At 35.1% G+C, this 25,740-nt stretch overlaps 1 protein-coding gene across 1 annotated transcript in view; it reads left to right on the forward strand.

The window, feature by feature from the left end:
• ASCC3 (activating signal cointegrator 1 complex subunit 3) overlaps positions 1–25,740 on the forward strand; it is a 341,814-nt gene that overhangs the window by 144,017 nt on the left and 172,057 nt on the right. Inside the window, exons 12-13 of the mRNA XM_069599227.1 lie at positions 9,599–9,775; positions 12,290–12,361. Of these exons, the coding sequence (XP_069455328.1) occupies positions 9,599–9,775; positions 12,290–12,361 (249 nt within the window). The remainder of the gene's footprint in view (positions 1–9,598; positions 9,776–12,289; positions 12,362–25,740) is intronic.

Below are 25,740 nucleotides of genomic sequence, written 5' to 3' on the forward strand. Positions count from 1 at the left end.
ATTTCTTGCTTCCATTTAGATTTTTGAGCTGGGTAGAGTAGGGTGCATAGATGTGAAAGCATGTGAAAGATGTAAAAGTGGTTTTATAGTAGGGATGGAATTAGAGGACTTTTGGGGATATGTTCACTTTTTACCATATAAAAATATGTGCATATATACATACAGACACAGAATACAAAGAGTTGAAATATTCAAGTAGACACACAAAAATCAGAGATTTTAGCTAGTACTCAACTTAGAACAGCGTCAAGAATACACGTGGTTGTGAAAAGTCTGCAGCTGCCGCCACCATTCTCTTTTTTTCCTCTGGCAGTTAGTTTACTTGTGAAGTCTTGAAAAGAATCATTCCGGGCATCATTTATGCAAAAGAGAGCTATTTTGATCATGAGATTTTTAAATAAAAATTTTAACAGCTTTATTGAGGTATGATTGACATGCAAAGCAGTGCATATGATTAGCATATGGGGTAAAGTGAGTTTGTGCTTAACAGAAGGTACTACTTCCCATGGTGATACTTCCTGATTATGAGATGTTTTGATTTGGTACCTTGATATGTACATAGCTTAGTGATGTTTTTCAGGGAGCCGAGGCCACATGAGTCCATACATTCCTGGTTTGTTTGCATTGAGCTATCTGGAGAGACCATGTCCATCAGCTAAAAGCATTACAGAGATAAGGCTTTCCTGCAACTATAGAGCATTAGAGGTCAAGTAAATACCATTAGTATAATTGCCAAGAGGACTATCAGTAGCATGTTTTCAAGGGAGTTTGACCAGGGCATCTTTCTTTCTTGAGCATTCCCAACTGAGGGAGAAAATAGATTGCAGGAGTGCTGCTGTATACACACGTACACAGAGACATACACATTCGTACCATATATACTTTGAGGCATTCATTAAAATTCATAAATATTTTGTAATATATGAATTTTAATAGTATAATTTTCTATATGTAATTTATAAACTGTATGATATAAAATATATAAAAGTGTATATTATGTTTTAATTATATGTAGTACAATTATAAATATACCATGTTAATAGAGATGCAGGAACATAAATATGTTGTATATAATATGGATATATAATATGTACATATCCCTGGTAATTCAGCTGGTAAAGAAACCTGCAATGCAGGAGACCCCGGTTCTGTTCCTGGGTTGGGAAGATCCCCTGAGGGATAGACTACCCACTTCAGTATTCTTGGGCTTCCCTGGTAGCTCAGATGGTAAAAGAATCCACCTGCAAGCAGGAGATCTGGGTTCAGTCCCTGGGTTGCGAAGATCCCCTGGAGGAGGGCATGGCAACCCACTCCAGTATTCTTGCCTGGAGAATCCCATGGATAGAGGAGCCTGGCAGGCTGCAGTCCATGGGGTTGCAAAGAGTCAGACACGACTGAGCAACTCAACATAGCACAGCAATATTTAAATATATAATATATTAATTCATTCTCTACATTAGCATCTTCATAATATAGCCAAATTCCAATTATATAGTTTATCAGTACTATGCTCATAAATCTTTGCTGACTTGCTGTTTGTTTATCTTAAGAAAAATGTTTAAATACCTTAGCTGGTCTTAAAAGTCTATTAAAACCCTGATCTATTTGTTTAATTTTAACTTTTCCATTCTATTCCTTAGCTACTTAGGTTCCAACCACACAGAACCAAATTTTTTCCTTTCCCAGTTTTTTTTTCCAATGCCTCTTTTTTCTCCATCTCTTTCAGAGATGAAACTAATCTTACTTAAGTCAGAATGTATCTTTATGAGATTAAGGGTTGTAAATGCAAAATTGTATATTATCACTCCACAGATCTATCTGTTGAAAACCCACTGTTCTTTAGAATCTGCCCGGTATCACTTCTTCTATGAAGTGTTTCCTAGTTCACCACTCAGCATGAATTCCACCTTTTCTGTGTTCCCTCTGTATTCCCTTTCTTTGCACATTTTTAGCACTTACCACAGTCTTCCTTATAATTTCACAACTTGTTATAGTTAATTCTGTCTTTATTTGTGGCCCTCACCAGATTTTAATCTCCTTGACAGAATGATCTATATGATTCTCCTCGTATTTCCAGTGTATTAGTGCAGTGCAGTGCTCATAAATACTTTTTTTTTTTTGCTTTTTTTTTAAAAAAATTTTAGTTTTTTATTTTTTAAATTTTAAAATCTTTAATTCTTACATGCATTCCCAAACATGAACCCCCCCTCCCACCTCCCTCCCCATAACATCTTTCTGGGTCATCCCCATGCACCAGCCCCAAGCATGCTGCATCCTGCGTCAGACATAGACTGGCGATTCAATTCACATGATAGTATACATGTTAGAATGTCATTCTTCCAAATCATCCCACCCTCTCCCTCTCCCTCTGAGTCCAAAAGTCCGTTATACACATCTGTGTCTCTTTCCCTGTCTTGTTCCTGTTGTTTGTTTGTTCCTGTGATTATCAGACATTCCCAGTAGATGGCAGTGCTTCACATGGTACTTTGTAACTAACATAGACACACCATAGGGAGCTTTTTTAATGCGATGTAGATTCTGTTCAGTCAGGTTCTAAAATTACATGATGGTATTAGGCACTAAATTCACAACATCCTTGGTGTGAGAGAGATTTGGAAAAGGGAAAAGTAGAATAAAACCCAAATCTGTTGTATTTAACAGTGTTGAACTAACATTAGTTGTTTTAACTAAATTTAAATGAGTAGGGAGACTTTGTCCAAACTTAGATTTTATGTGAAAGAAAATGCTATAAAAATGTACTGCCTATTTCTTGGGCTAATGATAAAGAAGAGACTGCAAAATGTTAACTTTTTTTAGTTTTCAACTATTAATATTTTCAGGTTACTCTGTAGTGTGTAGAGCTTCAAGATGTGGTTTAAGACCTAAAGTTTCAAATTATCCATATTTAAAGGAAAATATTTCTCATACAGATTTATGAGTATAATAGATTATTTTTAGATTAAAAAGGTAACAGTTTTAAAATGGGGGGTTAGCAGAAAAATATCTCTAATGTTTGCAAGGTGTCATGTATTTAACATCAAAAGACATTAAAAATATACTCAATAACTTATGTGTTAATGATTTCAATGCTAAAAATCACTTTCATATCCTTTCAAATCACCACCAGTAGTAAATAGAACTATAGTATAATTAAAATTATTCTAGGGGCTTCCCTGGTGGGCCTACGGCTAGGACTCCATGCTCCCAGTGCAGGGACCCTGTGTTCAATCCCTGGTCAGGTGGCTAGATCCTACATGCCACACTAAAAACTCCTACATGCTGCAACTAAAAGATCCTGTATGGCGCAATGAAGAGCAAGGTCACATGGGCACAAATAAGATGTAGTACAGCCAAATAAGTAAATGTATTTAAAAACAGCATTCTAATTACGTAAAGGAGTCTAATTATAATATGTAAAGAGGACTTCTTACATAATAGGTAGGGTCATCTGTTCCCCTTACTGAGGGTTCCTTGACTTGGGTTGAGTTTGCTTGGGAAGCTATATGTATATCTCATAGTGTTTTATTTAATCCTCAGATAAGCCCAGATAAAACCCATTACAATGAGTAAGCAGATTCATTTTTGTCCTACTTACAGAATGAGTTTGGAAGGGACAGGACCACATTTTCTCTTAGTTTCTGTAAGTGATATTTGTGTCAGGGAGTGCAGGACCTTGGATTTTCCCAGCCCATGTATGCACTGTATTGAAATATCCAAGGTGAAATCCAGTGTTGGGAGCTGCTCACTTAGGTATAGTAACTTGAAGATACTAACCTGAGGTAAGCAATTTTTTGACGAAGAAGGTCATAAAAAACTGAAAAAAATAATTAAAATATTTGCTCAAATAAGTATATCCCATGAATCCCCTTATTTTATTTATGATAGCAAGAACATTAAACATTTCTAGATTTTAAAAAATAATAGTACTGTATAGTTTTTTGTTACAGATTGAGAATCTTTTTTTATGCATTCTCTGATAAAGGAATTTGGTTGAAGTTAATTAGCTTACCAAATTCATTCCAAGTCATGTGCACTTAAATCACATCAGAGACTTTCAAGCTTTTTCCCAGGTAAGTAGCCGTTTTTAAAATTAGACTTTTACATGGAAGCCTAGTAAATATATAAAAATATAGGATGACATGGTTAGATAGCCTCACCCACTCAGTGGACATGAATTTGATCAAACTCTGGGAGATAGTGAAGGGCAGGGAAGCCTGGTGTGCTGCACTCCATGGGACAGCAAAGAGTTGGACACAACTGAGCTACTGCAAACAACAGCAAAATACAATAGAAATTTAGAAAGAAATTCTACATGATAAACTATATACACAGAAATATATATATCTATATATTCCTATCTACATACAAACACACATATATGTGTGTCTATATAGATAGATATAGACACAAACATACACACATACCTTCTACACTTTGGATTTGATAAATTGATATAAAACCCAACCATTTGAAAGACTATTCTTCTGACACTTAGAGCTCAGAAAGTGCTCATAGAAGGAAAAGAGAGAGTGATAACACTCTTATTAGAAAATAATGAAAGCTTACTTAGTACAGACAAATTTATAATTCACAGTTCAAATTATACTCTAAAATGAAACAGATATGTAGGGACTATAATAAGTTAATTATTAAATTTTAACTGTTAGATAATATTAAATAGAATTGCTAAAAATGGAAAAATACTAAAGTTGAAAAAATAAAATTAAATACAAAATAGAAAAACAATAAACTAGATTTATTAACTCAGTTCAGTTCAGTTCAGTCACTCAGTCATGTCTGACTTTTTGCAACCCCATGAATTGCACCATGCCAGGCCTCCCTGTCCATCACCAACTCCCAGAGTTCATTCAAACTCACGTCCATTGAGTCAGTGATGCCATCCAGCCATCTCATCCTCTGTCGTCCCCTTCTCCTCCTGCCCCCAATCCCTCCCAGCATCAGAGTCTCTTCCAATGAGTCAACTCTTCGCCTGAGGTGGCCAAAGTACTGGAGTTTCAGCTTTAGCATCATTCCTTCCAAAGAACACCTAGGACTGATCTCCTTCAGAATGGACTGGTTGGATCTCCTTGCAGTCCAAGGGACTCTCGAGTCTTCTCCAACAGCACAGTTCAAAAGCATCAATTCTTCAGCACTCAACCTTCTTCACAGTCCAACTGTCACATCCACTAGAGTCCTATAAAAATATTTTTAAAGATAGTTTTTTAAAAAGTAAAGTAAACTTATAACAAATCTAATCACAAATAAGTAAAAAACCTATGAGTAAACAAAATTAGAAAGGATAAAGAAATTTTACAGAATGTTTAGAAATGAAAAAAGATGAAAATACTATAAGCTGTCATCATAAAAATGTAATTGGACAAGAATGGGATAGTGTCCTGTGTTCATAAGCAGTAAAATGGAAAAACTTCTTGGCATGCAAGATTTCTCACAATCATTTCTATATTTCTATTACCTCCCTTCTCTAACTGGTACCACTAGTGTTGCCAAGTGTAGTATCTTATATCTAAAGTATCTTACCTTTCTTCCTGGCCTACGTTCCTAACTACTCTTCTCTTAGAACAACAGCTGTCACCTCTGCATGTCATCTCTCTTTATTGTTATCACAGTTTTTAGAAGGTGCTACTGTTAATGGGATACATTGCAATGTTTTTTTGTGGTTTTTACAGACGCTAAACCCCTGCTTTCCCTGCACTGCAGTAAAAGCTTAATAAATGACTGGCAAACAAATTAATCAATGTTATCAGCAGTGTTTAGCAGCAAAATTAAAATATTACATCCTAGCAGTGAACACAAGAGGATGGCAAGAGTTAACGTCGACATTTTAGGAGTCAGTGAACTAAAATGACTGGAATAGGCAAATTTAATTCAGATGACCATTATATCTCCTACTGTGGGGAAGAATCCCTTAGAAGAAATGGAGTAGCCCTCATAGTCAACAAAGAATCTGAAATGCAGTACTTGGGTGCAGTCTCAAAAATGACACAATCTCTGTTCATTTCCAAGGCAAACCATTCAATATCATGGTAATCCAAGTCTATACCACAATGACTAAAGCCAAAGACGCTGAAGTTGAACAAGTCTATGATGACCTACAAGACCTTCTAGAACTACTACCAAAAAAAGATGTCCTTTTCATCATAGGGAACTGGAATGCCAAAGTAGGAGGTCAAGAGATACCTGGGTTATCAGGCACGTTTGGCCTTGGAGTACAAAATGAAGCAAGGCAAAGGCTAACAGTTTTGCCAAGAGAATGCTCCAGTCATAGCAAACACCCTCTTCCAACAACACAAGAGATGAGTCTGCACATGGATATCATCAGATGGTCAATACCAAAATCAGATTGATTATATTCTTTGCAGCCAAAGATGGAAAAGCTCTATACAGTCAGCAAAAACGAGACGTGGGGCTGAGTGTGGATCACATCATGAACTCCTTATTACAAAATTCAGACTTAAACTGAAGAAAGTAGGCTAAACCACTGGACCATTCAGGTATGACCTAAATCAAATCCCTTACAGTTATACAGTGGAAGTGACAAATAGATTTAAGAGATTAAATGTGATAGAGTGCCTGAAGAACTATGGACAGAGGTTCATGCCATTGTATAGGAGGCAGTGATCAATACCACCCTCAAGAAAAAGAAATGCAAAAAGGCAAAATAGTTGTCAGAGGAGGCCTTAAAAATAGCTGAGAAAAGAGAAATGAAAGGCAAAAGAGAAAAGGAAAGATATATCCACCTGAATGCAGAGTTCCGAAGAATGCCAATAAAGGACAGAAATGGTATGGACCTAACAGAAAGAGAAGGTATTAAGAAGAGGTGACAAGAATATGCAGAAGAACTATACAAAAAACATCTTCATGACCCAGATAACCACAATGGTGTGATCACTCACCTAGAGCCAAACATCCTGGAATGTGAAGTCCAGTGGGCCTTAGGAAGTATCACTGCAAACAAAGTTATGGAGGTGATGGAATTCCAGTTGAGCTATTTTAAATCCTAAAAGGTGATGCTGTGAAAGTGCTGCACTCAATATGCTAGCAAATTTGGAAAACTCAACAGTGGCCACAGGACTGGAAAAGGTCAGTTTTCATTCCAATCCCAAAGAAAGGCAATGCCAAAGAATGCTCAAACTACCGCACAATTGCATTCATCTCGCACACTAGCAAAGTAATGCTCAAAATTCTCCAAGCCAGGCTTCAGCAATATCTAAACTGTGAACTTCCAGATATTCAAAAATTTAGAAAAGGCAGAGGAAGCAGAGATCAAATTGCTAACATCCGCTGGATCATCGAAAAAAACAAGAGAATTCCAGAAAAACATCTACTACTGCTTTATTGATTGTACCAAAGCCTTTGACTGTGTGGATCACAATAAACTGTGGAAAATTCTTCAAGAGATGGGAATTCCAGACCACATTATCTGCCTCCTGAGAAATCTATATTCAGGTCAAGAAGTGACAAATAGAATTGGACGTGGAACAACAGACTGGTTCCAGTTTAGGAAAGGAGTACATCAAGGCAGTATATTGTCAGCCTGCTTATTTAACTTATATGCAGAGTACCTCATGCGGAATGCCAGACTGGATGAAGCACAAGCCGGAATCAAGATTGCTGGGAGAAATAGCAATAACCTCAGATATGCAGATGGCACCACCCTTATGGCAGAAAGTAAAGAGGAACTACGGAGCCTCTTGATGATAGTGAAAGAGCTACTTGAAGCTCAACATTCAAAAAACTAGGATCATGTCATCCAGTCCCATCACTTCATGGCAAATAGATGTGGAAACAATGACAGATGTTATTTTGGGGGCCTCCAAAATTACTGCAGATGGTGGCTGCAGCCATGAAATTAAAAGATGCTTTCTCCTTGGAAGAAAAGTTGTGACCAGCCTAGTCAGCATACTAAAAAACAGAGACATTACTTTGCTGACAAGGGTCCATATAGACAAAGTTTTGTTTTTTCCAGTAGTTATGTATGGATGTGAGAGTTGGACCATAAAGAAAGGTGAGCACTGAAGAGTTGATGTTTTTGAGCTGTGGTGTTGGAGAAGACTCCCTTGGACTACAGGATCACACCGGTCAATCCTAAAGGAAATCAACCCTGAATATTCACTGGAAGAACAGATGTTGAAGCTAAAACTCCAGTACTTTGGCCACCTGATGCGAAGAGCAGACTCATTGGAAAAGACCCTGATGCTGGGAAAAATTGAAGGCAGGAGAAGGGGACAACAGATTGAGTTTGTTTGATGGCATCACCGACTCGGTGGACCTGAGTTTAAGCAAGCTCCGCTGTTGGTGATAGACAGGGAAGCCTGGCGTGCTGCAGTCCATGAGGTTGCAAAGAGTCAGATACAACTGAGAAACGGAACTGAACTGAGTGAACACAAAGAATGAAGCTTAGTACGTTCTTTGAGAATGTACTTGTGAATTTTCCCCCCAAGTTTTGGCTGTTATTCCACGCAAACTCTCCCTTATACAGTATATCATTTTAAATTTAAATTTGTAAAACACTAAAGGAATCTGCCTTAGTTATTTCAGACTTTTAAGTGTTTGTGTTTAAAATGAATTTGAAATTACTGAACTTGAGAATAAAGAGTATATACTTTAAGTGCTTAAAATTATAAGTTAACACTAAAGCCTAACACATGTCACTTGCCTTGTTACATTTTTAGGAGGAAAACAAAAGAAACCATGTAACTAATAGAATTTTCTGGTTCAGGAAATACACTAAAAGTACATTTTTAATCATTTTTATATCATTCCACATGCCAAATTTAGGCCAATTTTTTTTCGTATTACCTTTCAGACTATGTGTTGTTACTCTTATCATGATATCTTTAGTGATCTTCAGTTCAGTTCAGGTCAGTTCAGTCACTCAGTCGTGTCCAACTCTTTGTGACCCCATGAATCGCAGCATGCCAGGCCTCCGTGTCCATCACCAGCTCCTGGAGTTCATTCAGACTCACGTCCATTGAGTTGGTGATGCCATCCAGCCATCTCATACTCTGTCATTCCCTTTTCCTCCTGCCCCCAATCCCTCCCAGCATCAGAGTCTTCCAATGAGTCAACTCTTCGCATGAGGTGGCCAAAGTACTGGAGTTTCAGCTTTAGCATCATTCCTTCCAAAGAACACCCAGGGCTGATCGCCCTTAGAATGGACTGGTTGGATCTCCTTGCAGTCTAAGGGACTCTCAAGAGTCTTCTCTAACACCACAGTTCAAAAGCATCAATTCTCGGCACTCAGCTTTCTTCACAGTCCAACTCTAGCATCCATACATTATCACTGGAAAAACCATAGCCTTGACTAGATGGACCTTTGTTGGCAAAGTAATGTCTCTCCTTTTCAATATGCTATCTAGGTTAGTCATAACCTTTCTTCCAAGGAGTAAGCGTCTTTTAATTTCATGGCTGCAGTCACCATCTGCAGTGATGCAAATATTTCATACTTTATACTACCAAAGCTAACTTTCAACTAAGTACAAATCCAGTCTTATACGTTAAGACTTATACACGTTATTTATACATTATTTAATTAAATAATTTATTTAATATCTTATATTTTATTTAACTCCTATAGGTTGAATCCACGCAGAGTATGATAAGAATTCTTGGACTCTCTGCTACCTTACCCAACTACCTCGACGTAGCTACATTTTTACATGTTAATCCCTGCATTGGACTTTTCTTCTTTGATGGCCGTTTTCGACCTGTTCCTCTTGGACAGACATTTCTAGGGGTTAAAAGTGCAAATAAGGTAAATACTTCTTTTAAAAAATTATGCTTTTCTAGAAATATTTTTTTGATGTATTGTTTAATACTTGTTTGACATTAGAGACTTCAGACCACCATTACAAATATGACAGCTTAGAAGAAAGTCAAGTGCATTTCCTCAACTATATGTAGGAGAAGGTCTCTTCTCCAAAAAGCTGCTTGTAATAGTTTGCATTGCTGTTATCAGTGAATATTTTGTATTCTTAGCTAAGAATACAAGTTATATGTATATTCAAGAAGTTATTTTGATAGGGTTGAAGGCAGGGAAATAATAAAAGACTCTAGTTAAATCAGTAATATACATTATGATATATTATTCATCTAAAATAAGTAATCCCATAAATACAATTGAAAAATAATTTCATGATAACAACTATAAAATGTGGTGTTCTGTTTAATTTGTTGTATAATTATCATTTTAATTATATATACAATCAGCATTTCTGAAATCCTTTTGTGATGTTCCTTAAATGTTATTACCATGTACCATTTGCATTATCAGGGTGCTTATTTTAGGCTTTTATAGAATCATGAAGGAATATTTTGCTTAAAATTTATACGTTTATTAAGTTCCATGACATTTGTTTCCCCCTGTGTAACAAATAGTTTTAGGAGAAGGTTCATGGGCCATATGACCTCTTTATAAAAGAAAATGAGATAGAATCATGTGTTACTGTGTCAAACTTGGTCTGTAGTGTATTATATTACTTCTTGTCTAAAAATAATTTTGTTACTAAAATAGAGCTATTTTTACCTTACAATATTATAAATAAAATACTTAGCTTCGAAAATATTAAGAGCCAATATTGCTGCAGCAGTTAATATACTCTATCTGCATATTAACTAAGATATGTTTAGAATTGTGGGGAACCATTTTAAATGTTTACCTGAAGGATAGTTCATGATATAGTAATAGTTATGAAATGCATCTTTTCTTTGATTGTTTCAAGTGCTTTTCAGTATTACTTGCTGCGTTTTTTTATTTCTTAAAATATATTTGATTATTTAGTTTATTTTAATGTATCATTAGAACAGATGAGGGTTGTGTATAAGATTTTTCTTTCGATTTACAATTTGAATGATAGCAGATGATTATCACAGAAAAATATAAAGTGTTTTCAGATGCTTTCAGCCATCATAGAACTTATTTTTATCATAGAAATTGGTAAATCACTTAAACCTAATTAAATTCTAAGTATTTTCACCATAATATGTTAGCATTGTAATCATAAAAGGAATGGTGTGAGATGCTGATCTGTGGTAATTATTTAGAAGGTTCAGAAATTTGGCAAAATTTATAAAATACTTTTATCAATCTTATGTAGTATAAATAATAAACTAATTATACATATTAGTTATAAATATGCATTTTTGTCTTACTAAAATGCATTAGTTTTACACTGAGCTAACATATACAGTTGGTAACTAAGCTTTTCCCCAGGGTGTCGTTTAATATATTGTAACCATTGTTAATTTGTCATTTCTTATACTAAGAAATCATTGTAGATTTTTGAAAGTTTCTTTCAGAAGCTCATGATATGATTCAGTTGTTGTGGAAGAACATGGGAAAATAGTGTCCATGACACATCTAATTTGAAATAATGCCTTTGATCAGAATTTAATCCAAAATTAACCAAAAAAATTATTGGGAATTTTGTTTGGAGGAGTTTTGGTGGGGTTTTTTTTTTGAATAATTAATAGAGAGTCAATTGTCTTGTGATTATTTCATCTTACTTAATCACTAAATCATAAGAGTTCCAGAATGTTAAAATGAAAGAATCTAAATTATAGTCATTTTAGATATATAACATTTTCATCCCATGCAAAGTCTTAATCAGTGTTAAATAGAGAGATGCAAGCTTGGTCACATGCCTGCTGTTTTAAGGTAACCACCTTACCTTTTTTTGGTTGGAAGTCATCTCATCATTAATAGAGAAAATGAGATATTTTTTAAATTCATGAGTTTGATACTAAATTTCCAATCAATTTGGAAAATGTTTCTGTAGAAAAATATTTACTGAACTCCATATTCATTACAGAAATAGTAAGTTTCCTTACATTTTGATATTCTACGGTAATATTCTATGATTTTGAGAATTGGGAAAGCTCTGTATTTTTATGGAATGAAACAGAAGAAAAACAGGCTGAAGAATGGGCTTCTCTGGGGAAAACAGTGAAAAGAAACTTAAGATTATTTTAAAATATCTCTAATTAGAATATTGTTCTTAAAATTATTGTCTTTAAAAAACTGGGCATTCTTAATAAAGTTAATACACTGAAAGTGTTACATATGAGGTATTTTATTTGTAGTTTTTAATTACATTGTGTTTACTTCCTATGGGTTGTTATGTATTACGTATTGATACTGCACTTCTTGTTTCAGCATTCTGGCTAATCTGAAAATAAAAGGAGATGCATCATAATTGGTAAAGATGTTTTGTAGCTAAGCAGTTTATAATTGCTCTATTTGATATTTTTCATTTTAAAAAACTTTAAGGTGCAACAGTTGAATAACATGGATGAAGTATGTTATGAAAGTGTTTTGAAGCAAGTAAAGGCTGGACATCAGGTACACTTTATCCTGTTTTTAGAGATTGCATATGATTAAAATTATTAATTTTTATGTTCTTAAAAGAGTTCTTCAATTCTGAAATAATGATCCACAGGTTTTATTTCTTAGTAATATTTTAGTCCACTAGGTAACCATTTAAGTCATAAATTTTTCAAAGATAATACTATCATTCTGACATTGATAGATCATTCTGTTTTGTTTGCCATTTTTAAGAAGAATTTCATCCTTAAGATTTTAGATTATTTAAAAATACCAACCTTCTCTCACACATCAAAAATTTTATTTTCTTAATGTAAGAAATTAAAATGTTATATTACTCTCACTGTTGTTTCATGAAGTAGTAGCAATTGAAATATACATATAATAAATTTTTATATTGTTTGGATATTAACTGCTTTTACTTTAAATTCCAAGGTTCAAGATGTTACAATCAGGATTGTTAAGAAAAATAAAGAATAATGATACTTACTTACATAAAAGCTAACCAGTGCCAAATTGTATATGGTTCTTCAGGTCACTTTATTTTATTATGGGATTTTTTTTTTCTACATTGTTATCCTTTCATGGCATGTAAAATGAAATATTTTCTGGTCCTTTGTTTTTAAAATATTTTAAAAGCAGTGACATCTTTTTTTTCCCCAGACTAAATATTGTTTGGAGCCTCAATATATAAAACAAAGATAAACTAGAATTGAAAGTGGAATACTGCCCACTTAGTATTCTTGATGCATTTTTCCTCCTTAAAGGCACAGTTTTAAAATTCTAACCTTGAGAAAATGTCCTTAGCAGCAAAAGAGACACAGATGTATAGAACAGTCTTTTGGACTCTGTGGGAGAGGGCGAGGGTGGGATGATTTGGGAGAATGGCATCACTGAAACATGTATAATATCATACAAGAAACTAATCACTAGCCCAGGTTCGATGCAGGATACAGGATACTTGGGGCTGGTGCACTGGGATGACCCAGAGGGATGGTATGGGGAGGGAGATGGGAGGGGGATTCAGGATGGGGAACACATGTACACCCATGGTGGATTCATGTCAATGTATGGCAAAACCAATACAATATTGTAAAGTAAAAATAAATAAATAAAAATAAAACCAAAACAAACAAACAAAATTTAAAAAAGAGAAAATGTCCTTAGTTATAGGAATAACTTTTAAGGAAAAGAAATCATGATTAAATTGTATGAGAATATTAGTAACTTATTAATATATTTCTTAATGATCAATAAATACCTGAAACTGCTAAAATTACCTTACACTTACTATCTCACTGACTTCTCTCAGCAGCCAATGAGGCAGACACTGTTATCCTAATTTCTCAGATAAGATGAGATGCTGTGCTGAATGAAGTAACATACTGCCTTTGTTTTCACTTGTGCCTTTACAAACATGACCATGCAAGTGTAGCATCTTGGCTAACCATGGTGTCATATCACTTTATTTGGATTTATTTTATAGCTTTCATCCTCTTTGATCCTCATTAGAGAACTGCTTCATGGGGTTCCATTATTTATCATGTACAAGTGAAGAAGTATAAAAAAACCAATGTTCTTCCTTTAATAGGAAAATATTACCAAATACCACCAGTTTATTCTTGGTCTGGAGACAGAAAACTTTTCTGGAAAGGGCCAGATAGTAAATATTTTAGGCTTTGTGGGACTTATGTTTCAGGTACTCACCTGTGCTGCTGTAGCATGAAAGGAGCCATGCACAATATAGGAACAACTGGGCATGGCTATGTTCCAATAAAACTTTATTTATAAGAATAGGAACAGATTAGATGCATTCAACTTGCAGGCTGTAGTGTACCAACCTTTGTTCTAGATTTCCTCATGAGATTTATTTGTAGCAAATGTCTGATGTTCCTAAAATGCTATCTTGAGAAACTATGGGTAGCATTTCACAGGAAATCCTCAAACAAAGCAATATGTTGCATAGCCACCAGTGTTTGCACCATCTTCATAAAAGAACAGGATAAATTAAGTGTAATTAGCTAGATGTTACCACCATGGACATTTATTTCCAACTTTTATATTACAGAAGATATCAACTATATTATTAGCTAAGGAATCTAGCTCTGGAGCCTATGCCATATTAGAAATATTCCGTAAATATTTCAATGTTTTCTCCATTAACTTTTTTAAATTGACTTTATTTTTTAGAACAATTTTGAGTTCACAGCAAAACTGAGCAGGAAGTAGAAAGAGTTCTCATACACCCCCTACCTTGGCACATACACAACTTCGTCCACCATCAACTTATCTTCCACTGGTGTGACACTTTGGTTTCAGTCTATGAGCTCATGTTGACACATGAGTATCACCTAAAGTCCATCCGTTACATTAGGGTTCACCCTCGGTGTTGTACTTTCTATGGGTTTGGACAATGTATCCACCATTATAGTGTCATACAGAAAATTTCAACTCCCCTGAAAGTGCTCTCTGCCCAACTGATTCATCCTTCCTTCCCCTTAACCATTGGTAACCATTCATCTTTTCATTGGCTCTGTAGTTTTGTGTGTTCCAGAATGTCATATAGTTGGAATCATATAAGATTATAGCCTTTTGTAGTTTATAGCCTTTTCAGATTGATTTCTTTCATAATATGTGTTTGAGGTAACTTCCTGCTTTTTCATGGCTTGATAGCTTGTTTTTTTTAGCACTTAATAATATTCCATTGTCTAGATGTACCACAATTTATGTGTACATAACAGCTTTGAGCAGATTTTATGTGGACGTTAGTTTTCACTTCCTTTGGGTATATACCAAGGAGTGTAATTGCAAGATCAATATTTATTAAACTACTTCAACCTTTCTCCATATAATCTTATGTTATAAAATATGTCTTTAAAAAAAAATAAAGTGCAGCTTTATTCCTAAATATTGGGAAATATAATGGTTGTATCTTCTATCGTAGGTAGATAAAAGTCCAGGTAAATATATTTAAAGAATCCTAGGAAGATTATATCCTCTTCCTCTTCTGGCATAGTTTGTTCTCTGGCTGTTACAGGGGCTAACATGTCCCGCTAGAAATCATAAAGTTCAAACGCTGGCTGGGCATGTTTCGTCAGTAGAGATTAGATCTCACTGCCAGCCCTTTCATTCTTAGTGATTCCATCCATTGCATTACTTTTTAAACCAATAACTGCCATAGGGCAGGCACTTATAGTAGTAAATTTAGACCAGACAAAGGTGAGATGGAGAGTGAGGTCACAGTGCTGGTTCCTGTTTAGAAAGGACAACTAAGCTGGGGAGCCTCAGGAGAGGCTTCAGCTGGTCAGGGGCTGGCTACTTATAAGGCAGGAGGAACCCAGGAATGGAGAGAGTGCAAAACTAAGGCAGCAGTTGCACACATGCATTACCTCCCGTTTTTTGTGTGCATGTCACGGTGTCCACAGTCACTAGCCTTTTAAGGACACATGACCACCAAGCTTTCTCCTTTCTGTACACTTTGGTCTGGCTGAAAATGCAGTGTGGGTGACTCTGTAAAGTGTGGTTGCAGTTTAAGAACCCACTGGAACGCTTCGGTATCAGTTCCTATCCAGATCTGTGCTCACATCCCTCTGCCCTAAGAAGTAGAGTTTAGGCTGCAGGTCTCACAGTTTCTGTCTCAATGACTAGTGATGATGTTTGTTTTCCATAATAGTGGGACTTTCTTCAGTTCTCTACACATACCTACATATCCATTTCCTTTTTTAAATTGTAAAACTAAAATAACAGTATTAAAAATTTTTTCATAGTTCTACTATTATTTGACCATTTCAAATTATTATTATAATTTTTATTCATGACCTGCTGGTCTTTTTTAATCCATTTGCACATGTACCTTTTAATTTTCCTCATTCAAACTTAATTTTAATTATTAGTTACAGTCCATTGCTAAATTATAATTACACTCTATATACAGTTTTATATTCACTGTTTTCCTTAATGAAGAGTAAATATTTTTCATTGTTTCTCCATGGTCTTCTCAATGTTAATGTCTGTAAGAGACAGAAGGGAGTTTTTATTCAAGCTCTAAGTTTTAGATGCTGTGTAAGTCACTTTGGACTTTTAAATCTTTATAATCTTCTAATATAAGCATTAAATCTCCTTTTGTTAAAAGAGAAAATGAACATAAGACATGTTAAGCAGCTTCTCAAGGCCATACAGCTAGTAAAAGGTCACACCAGGATTGAATTATAAGCTTATGTTGGTAAAATACACAGCATCTTCAGTACTTTACACTGTCACTTTACCATTAAGCCAACGTCAGCTGTGCTTCTCCTTATTGATTATCCCGCCATTATTGAGCACCTTAAATGTTTGTGGCTTGCTCTTATTAAAGACATGCTAAGTTGCTTCAGTTATGTCTGACTCTGCAACCCTATGGACTGTCATCTACCAGGCTCCTATGTCCATGGGATTCTCCAGGCAAGAATACTAGAGTAGGTTTTCCTGCCATGCCCTTCTCCAGGGGATCTTCCCAAACCAGGGACTGAACTTATGTCTCTGAAGTCTCCTGCATTGACAGGTGGATTCTTTACCACTAATGCCACCTGGGAAGTCCCTTATTAAGAACAGGGCTGCTGTAGTGATCATCTTTCTATTATTTTTTCTATTGAAACGTTTACTTAGGGTAAGTTGTCTAAAATAAGATTATGGCACAAATAGCCACATTTTGTGATCTTACCCCATGATCCTATAATGCACTCCAAATGGGTTATCACATTTTGTTGTCATAGCAGACCTACAAAGGATTTTACAAACATACACCATGCCCTTCTGAATAATTTTATCAAGAGTTGTGTGATGTAGGTTATGATCTAATGTGTGTGTGTCATTTTGAATTTGTTTTACAATTTTAAAGTGTATAAGACTGTGTGTTTTACCAGTGAAATTTTTTCTTAAGTATCTACAATTACCTCTAAATTATGATTACAAAAACATACGTTTTATATACCGTATTGTTCATGCTTTGCTTTGGATGTGCTGCTACTTTCAATTAGAAAAACATGTTCTTCCCTGTGTTTTTTGCTTCATGTGTGACCCTATGGTCTTTGGCCTCTGTAATTACATCTTCAAAATGTTTAATATAAAATATGATTAATATACTGATAACAGAAAGTGACCAGTAAAAGAGTTTAAACAAATTTAACCTTTGGGCACTCCATAAAGTAAAAATGAGGGGGTGGGGGAATGACTGAATTCTGCCATTCAGAGATAGCGTTGGTGTATGTCCTTCTATTTCTTAAAATGCATTTTACTCCCCTAATTTTCTAATTTCTCTATTTTCTCTACCTAAAGATATGATAGAAAAATAAATGGAAACAATAACATGTAAATAGATGTCAGATTTTAAAAGTTTAATCACTGTTCTATGCAGTGTGTTTTTTTTTGTTTGTTTGTTTTTTTAGGATTTGTGTTCCAGTGGAACAGGTTCCACTAAGTAAGACTGGGTTATAAGGAAATATTGTTGGTTAAGTTCCTATTGTGGTGTCATGTACATGGGGACTCTGTGATAAATAGGATTTCACTGTGATAAATTGCTCATCTTCATAGATCCTTAGTTTACTGGGGATGCTGGGAAATATTGAATGCATCAGGACTATGGCCCATTAGTTGATATTTGCCTCTAATATTACTGGTATTACAAATGCCCAGACCAATACCTTCAGAGTACCTTAAGTACTATGTTGTTGGTTGTTAAGGCAGCATCTTAGTCTTTTACATTAATGTGATCATTTAAGTAAAAAGCTCTTTTACAACACAGTTTGAGAACAAACCTTTTTCATTTCTTTAAATTATCTCTATTATGTATGTAACTTTGGGAAAGTTGCCCAAAACTAAAATCTTTTTCTGTTTTAGTCATTTCAAAAGGATCGTTCTGTCTGTTTAAATCTTGTATTTGCAAGTTTCTCTGCCAAATACTGTTTGGCTTAGAAGTTCAGTTAGCTTGATAGGTGGCAGCTTCTGCTGACTGTCTTTGTAATATGTCCAGAACTGGGATTGAAAAGTGTGCATACTTGGAAAAGAGGACTGTTAGGCATTTTGACTTTGGAAGCTGAGGTAGATACCTATTTCAGCAAGGCTAGCAATCTTTGACTAAATCCATCACACAAAAATTGCTATTAATACTTCATGGTAGTCTGATTACTAAGGCTCATGTGGAAGTTTGTTTTCAGGGCCTTGCATTCCTTCACTGGATTATTTTTCTCTTATCTCCTTGAAGAAACGCCTTCACTAAGCCCTGATCCTCTGCTGTTATTAGAAGGTTAACAGAGAACTCCCCAGTGGACTAGAGTTTAAAGTTTCATTTTTTCCCTCATAACTGAGGTTGAATATAATGTTACCCTAGTCGCTTGTTGTCTTTGTGTAAGGTTCCAAGTGATAAATTCCAACAAACGAGTTTGTATCCATCTGTCAGAAAATGAAAAATAGATAATTGAACAATCTTTTAACTTATTATCTCAAAAACTAACAGCTAAAGTAACTCTTCAATTATATTATTCTGCCTAACTCTAGTGACTGAAAGGTCTAACTATATGCACTTCATTCTAAGAAATTCTTCTGTATAAATGTTTTGTTTTACATATAGTGCAGTAAATTGTGTGTGTGTGTGTGTGTGTGTGTGTACAGAGAGAGACACAAAGAGAAATAGGCAGACAGAGAGCTTTGGTCTGGAATTCGGTTATAACTAACTGCACATTAGTGCATTGTTACTAAGCAGCCAGTATATATTTGATAAATGTACTTTTCTTTATTATTAAGGCAGCATAAGTTATCTCTTATAGGGCTGTGTACCTAACAAACTGTAGCTTTACTTTATTGCCTTTTAAATATAGCTTAGCAGTTAGTGTACAGTAGTAAAAAATTGTAAGTCAGTCTGTTCTAGTTCAGGAAAACATTCAATTTTTTTTTTTTTGCCCCCATCTCATGCCCCACTGCCTTGCCAACTAGTTAAAAAAATTCTTTCAATGACTATTCCTTAATTTTGTATATTTGTTTGCCTTCAAATTGTTTCATATTTTGGATTTTCTCTCTAGTTGTGCTTCCCCTAAACAATTTTATTAGAGCAACTGCTTTTCAGACCATTATTAAGACTAAAAATATGTGTCCATTTAAAAAAAAAAACAAACTATAACTCTCAGGCAAATAAATACTTTTCATGCTGAGAATTAAGTTTCCTCTTATATATATATATATAAATGAATTAATTTTGTTTCTCTCCACTTAGATTTAATTAGAACAGAGCAAATTTCATGTTCAAAAGCCATGCTGATGGTCTCTGATCATAATGTTGCATGGGTTTCAGTATACCAATCATCCAAACTTGTGTGTTCATGTACTTAATAGATTTCATGTGCAACTTTGTCTTAAAAGTATTAAAAGCAGTAGGAGGCAGTTGTGTTCCACTCAAGCATGTGTGATGACAGATGGAGAAAATCTTTTCATGTTGACTTTTCAACAGTCATACTCTGCAAGACTTCAAGCTCTTCTTGGCTATTGGGAAATTAAAAGTTGGCGATTCAGCCTTTAATTTTGATCCATCTGCTCAAACTAATGAGATGTCTCATTTGTAAGCTTCTCTTTGCGTTACCAAATGCAAGTACAGCTTTATCATTCCTGTTAATAATTCCCCTCCTCCTGTGTAACTCACAGAATGGGAAAATAATTGATGCCTTAACCCCATTGAGATTTTTCTAGTTATACAAACTTTGTTACAGTGATAGGAAAAGAAATTAGAAACTGCCTCAGAGGTTATAGCGTATTTTTTAAGTTTACTTGTTCTTCTTTCACATTATCAAAATGTTAAGACGCTTACTCAATAGCTTCTTACTCAAAGTCTACCTCCAGTTTCAAGAATAAAAGGTTTTGCAGTATTAAAAAGAAAAAAATCATTTCAACCTTGGATTAATGCTAAACATCAGCTTTTCCTTATTCACATATGTGCCTTTTTCTTCATTATTTGTAAGTTTTTCATAGATGTATATGTTTCTAGTAAGAAACCACCTTAAAAATTGACTAATAATTATGTATTAATTTATTACTGTCTGAAGGAAATTCTTTGTTTTTTAGTACTAAATTATAGTTTATCTAAAAGTAATTATGTCCAATTGAAAAAAACTACTTTGCTAACTTTAATAATGGAATTTTTCCATTGACTCTTTGCCTAAGAAGTTTTCTTCCTCCAGCTACAAGCATCTCTCATTCTTGGTACTAATGGTTCTGTCACATCAAATTTGTCTGCAGCATGAATTTTATAGGTAAATTATTTCAGAGCTTCTTTCTTTTCTGCCTTCTTTGCTTCCTTCCTTCCCCAAACTTTGACATAACCCCCAAGGAATATAAGAGCAAAATTCATATTCAAGCCCCATTGTGCTTAGTTGCTCAGTTGTGTCCAGCTCTTTGCAACCCTGTGGACTGTAGCCTGCTAGGCTCCTCTGTCCATGGGACTTCTCAGGTAAGAATGCTGGAGTGGGTTGCCATTTCCTCCTTCAGGTGATCCTCCCAACTCAGAGACTAAACCTGGATCACCTTTGTCTCCTTCACTGCAGGCAGATTCTTTACCTTCTGAGCCAATATGAGCAAAATTCATAAGGAAGGGACATTTTAACAATTATGAGCATAACAATTAAGGACATTTCTCCTTCATCTTTGCTGCTAAAGATGGTAGTACTAAAGAAATATTTTAGGTGTTTTCTAAGTATAAGAAATGCTAAAGGAAGCATTCACTAAACCTCTACCTTTGGGGAAAAGAAAAACAAAAACCCTCCCTACCTACCACAAGAAAGCTCTGATGAGTCTGCTATCAAATTGAAATTTCCTTATTCTTCCTTATTTCACAGGCAAAAATTAGTTTTTGATACTGTTGAGTTCTATATTTTATGTTTTAATCAGCATTACTAGTGTTCGCTTAGATTTTTTTTTTCATCTTCTCTCTGTATGATTTCCATAGTGTATCTGTGTACATTTAGATAAAATGAAGACCAAAACAGAACATTCTTATTATCATAGGGATTTCTGGTATGATATAATGAAAATGTATCAAAGAGAACTGAATTATAATTATATTTAGAAGTAAAATTTTTTTAATTAGACGTTATAGTTCAGGGGAAGTAGTTTCTTAGCACTGTCAGCTGCAAGGTTGATCCTGTGATCACTGTACTGCATATTTTGGTCATGCCTAACTTAGGAACATGGAAAATGATATCAGCTGAGACATTCTGCTCTTTCCCCTGCCAAAGCCAAAGGGAGTTTCAACTAAATGATACATGCTTAATGAAAGTTTTGTTTTTTTTTTTTTTAAGGCAAAACTCCCTTATGACGATCACTCACAGTTGGGAATAAAATAATCAAAGGGATAACAAAGAGGTTATAAAGTGAAAGTAGTTGCAAAATGCCAGGTTTTCTTTGTGCTTTTCTTTTCTGGCTCTTGTAAATCAAAACTCACCTTCCTTTTCTTTACCTTCTAACCTTTTGGGCCATCTTTTTTCATTGTTTGTAGCCCTTAGTGGATCTCTGCTTCATCTTGCTAGACTTCTGGTTGATGAATAACTCCCTTTTGGTACAGAAAAAGCAACAAGTCACCACATATTCAGGACTCCGGGGGCAGGACCTAAGCCTTATACTTAGGTCAAATGATTCCTTCTCTACCTGGCTTGTTCCTAGACCCTTTTAAAATTTAGCACTCTTTCTTGTATCATTCCATCCCAGTTAATGACTTTTATGAAATAACTTATATATTTATATTCCTAACCCAGAGCTCTTCCCTGAGCTCTAGATCCATATTATCCTGGCTGGCCTCTACTCCTGAATATCACAGATGCAGTATTCCAAAACAAGTACATAATTTCCCCCCTCTAAACCAAAGGTTATTTCTTCCATTAATCCTTGGTTCAGTTCAGTAAATGGCATAACTATAGATAAGAGTTCTGTAAAACAGAAACCTAAAAGTCACCCTAGTCCACTCTCTCTCCTGTGTTCTCATTTCTAGTCCCTCATTAAGACCTGTTGATTAGACCTGCCTCTTAAGTCTTCTCATTTCTTTCCATCACTTTCTTTTGTACCATCACCTCCAGCACCTAATCCAGGTACCTATCATGTCATCCATGACACTTCTTAGCTGCTTTGCCTCTCTTAACTCTTCCTTCTATGTCCATTCTTGCCTTGCTCGAGCTGCTCTGTCCACTGGAGCTGTATCCTTTCAAGGTACAGCTCCAGAATGACACACGAGTACTTAATGCTCCTTTCAAAGGGCCCAGGGGGTCCCTATATTGTTTGGCCATTGCCTCCTTTCATTTTCATCACATACGTGTCTTTCCCTCATCTCCCACCTCCCGTCTTCCTGGCCTCCGTTCCGGCCTCCTTTCTTTTAGAGATGCTCTTTAACTTGCCCCTGAGCTTTTGTATAACTTGTTCTCTCTGCCTCACACATTCTTCCTTATTCTCCACTTAGTTGTTCTCTACTAAATCCTTTAGATTTCATCTATCTTAAAGAAGCCGTTTTTTTGGTTTGTTTTTTTTATCTCTTTCATCTCCCTGTTAGGAACTATATAATAACACAATGTATGTTTTCTTCCTCTTTCTTACTATAGATTTACATTTTTCCTGGCTGTTTTTGATTAATAACCACTTTTCAGTAGAAGATGGTAAGTCACATAGGAAAGGGGCCATCTCTGCTCCGGCTCATAATCATATTATCATGGCCTTACCAGTACCTGGCACACAGTTGGTGTTCACATATTGTGTGATGAATAAGTGAATGGAAGATATGGTAGTCTTTGTAATTCTTAACTTATTCTTAAAGGATTAGGGAGCAACCAACTTCAAAGAAAATAATAATTAGATCCATAGTAAGTCAAACATCCAGGCTGAGGAAAGAACACCTGGAGAAGTGGACTGACATCAAAGATTGCTTTGATTACTTTCTTAAGGAATTTTTTCCTCCCTATAGTCTATAAAGATCAATGAAAGAATGCTGGTATTCTCCTTAAAAATATTTCATTCCATGCATTTATTCTTAATATTATTTTCATGTATTTATAATCTTCTCTGTTAGAAGTACTAAATTATCTCATTTTCTCCTAAAATAAAATGTCCATGTGACTTAGCTGTTTTTCATGAAATGGGTAACATTTGTGCCACCAGTTATTTTAAGTTAATATGTTCTTTCTTTCATTTCTACTCATTAAGCCCTGGAGGAGTAACTTTTGAACCCTTTTAAAATTTTACAATTTTAAGAAAGCGAAGTTTCTGAACTATAGTTTACCAGAGGAGTACTTAATTATACTCTTGAGATTTTATCAGTTTCTTTGTTAGCTTTGTAATGTTTTCTTCATTTGCACAGGGAATACGTTTTGATGAGTAATATTACTATTGCGTTTTCCTTCATTGTTCTTAACATTACTTTTTTGCTAAGTCTTCAAGGACTTTTATTACTAAAATGACACATTCTTATAACAGTTGAATCAACACAAATATGTAAAAAGGAAAGATCAATGAATTACTGTCTCCTCACCTCTCCTCACTTCAGTGCCCTTGCCCCTGAGTGTATTCAGTTTTCTCCTGGCGCATACAGACATATACAAGTATATACATACCTTTAGGCATTTGATCTCTTTAATGTTGGTAGTCAGTGGCTTCTGGAATTACAGCACAAATTGTTCAAGCACATGGAACAGTTTGTCTCAGAATGACTTTTAGAAGTTTTCTGGATATAAACTAAATTTTCATTTATCCTTATACAGCCTATAGGTCTTCAGCCAAAAGATCAAAAGAAAAAAAAATACTGTGTATAATCTTGGAATAAAATTGGAAGTAATTCATGGTTTAAATTTACATTTTAAACCATGTTTCATAGTTTACAGTTATGTTTATTTTACACGATGTTATTTTAATTACTTATATTATTGTTCAAATAACAGTAATGATATAGATTTGGGGAGTACTAAAACAGCATTTAACTGCTTGTAATCATTTTTGTTTTATACACCATGGAAAATTCTCCAGACAGTAATTCAGAATATTTTACATTAAATTGTTGGAAGTTAATTTGACAGCGGTTTATTTCATTTTAGAAAATGATACATTAAATTTCTATTAGCTGGTTTCCAGCTGATATTTGGACTTGGTAGCGGTTGATATTTGGAAGCAGTTGATAGGTATATTTAATAAGTTTAATTACCACCCCAAGGATCTGTTGACTACATTTTCGTAGCCATCTTTTACAGTTTTTTTCTTTTTAAATCAATTTGTATTGGGGTATAGTTGCTTTAGAATGCTGTGTTAATATATACCACACAGCAAAATAAATCAGCCATACATGCACATATATCCCCTTCCTTTTGGACTTCCCATGTTTATTAAAGCTAAGTATAAAATTTTGTGTCCCAGAAATCTGATACAGCTATTTGTGTATTTGCTAAAAGTACAAAAAAGAGAGCTGAATATTTAAATTCAATGAACCACTGCAAACATTTACTGTCTTTTCTTGTAACTAGGGTTTTTATCAGTTTTTTGTTGTTGTTGTCATAGTAGCATATTTAAGTGAGAAGGGACGGGAAAAAAGAAAACTATGTCTCTATAATTAACAGTAAAATATTCTGTTTTTTAAGAGAATAGTAAAATAGTGTCAGATCTTATCTTACTTTTTTCTTGGTTTTGTGAATGAGTAGATAGGAAGTTCAGCTCTGACTGTATTATGGCAAATAAAGTGGGCATTTCCCACCTGTGCAGCATTCATCAAGGTAGTGACTGCTCTTGAAATATGGTGAGCGACTTAAGTCTTGTGAAGGTATTTTCTACATGCATGCTAGCTAGCCACAGGCTAACTTTATTAAAAACCACACACACACACACACACACACACACATGCGCACACAGAAATAGGAGACACTTGGGTAGGGGACAGACCTTTAGTTTATTCATAGAGCATGGTGTTGGTTACCCCTTTTTACAGGGTAACATGGTAAGAGCCAGGTACCTCTGTGTACAAGAGTTGCCCCATAGCAATGCTCCAAATTTTTAAAACTTGAAACCTGTGTAGCTGCTGCTGGTACATCCTCCCTTCTAGTAGGGGGAGAGAGGATGTAAGGAAGAGAGAGGGAAGGAACAGAGGAGACAAAGAAGTAGACCAGCTGACCTGCCCAAGGACCTTCTCTTTCACTCTGGAATATAAAAAGATTCTCTCTTGAGGAGGGAAGAGGCGCCTGTACCCTGGAATAGCTCTTTGAGTGAAAAGAAGCCTCTAGGCTTTATTACCTATAGAATGGGAAGAAATGGTTCTGGGAGAGTGGAGACATCCTCTGCTAGTAGAGCCCTTCAGTTCCACTGCTCGGAAGGCCCTGACCATGAAGGATCACCAGGAACTTCAGGGAGGATCCTTTTCC

Source organism: Ovis canadensis, chromosome 8, assembly GCF_042477335.2.
Source record: "Ovis canadensis isolate MfBH-ARS-UI-01 breed Bighorn chromosome 8, ARS-UI_OviCan_v2, whole genome shotgun sequence".
NCBI lineage: Eukaryota > Metazoa > Chordata > Mammalia > Artiodactyla > Bovidae > Ovis > Ovis canadensis.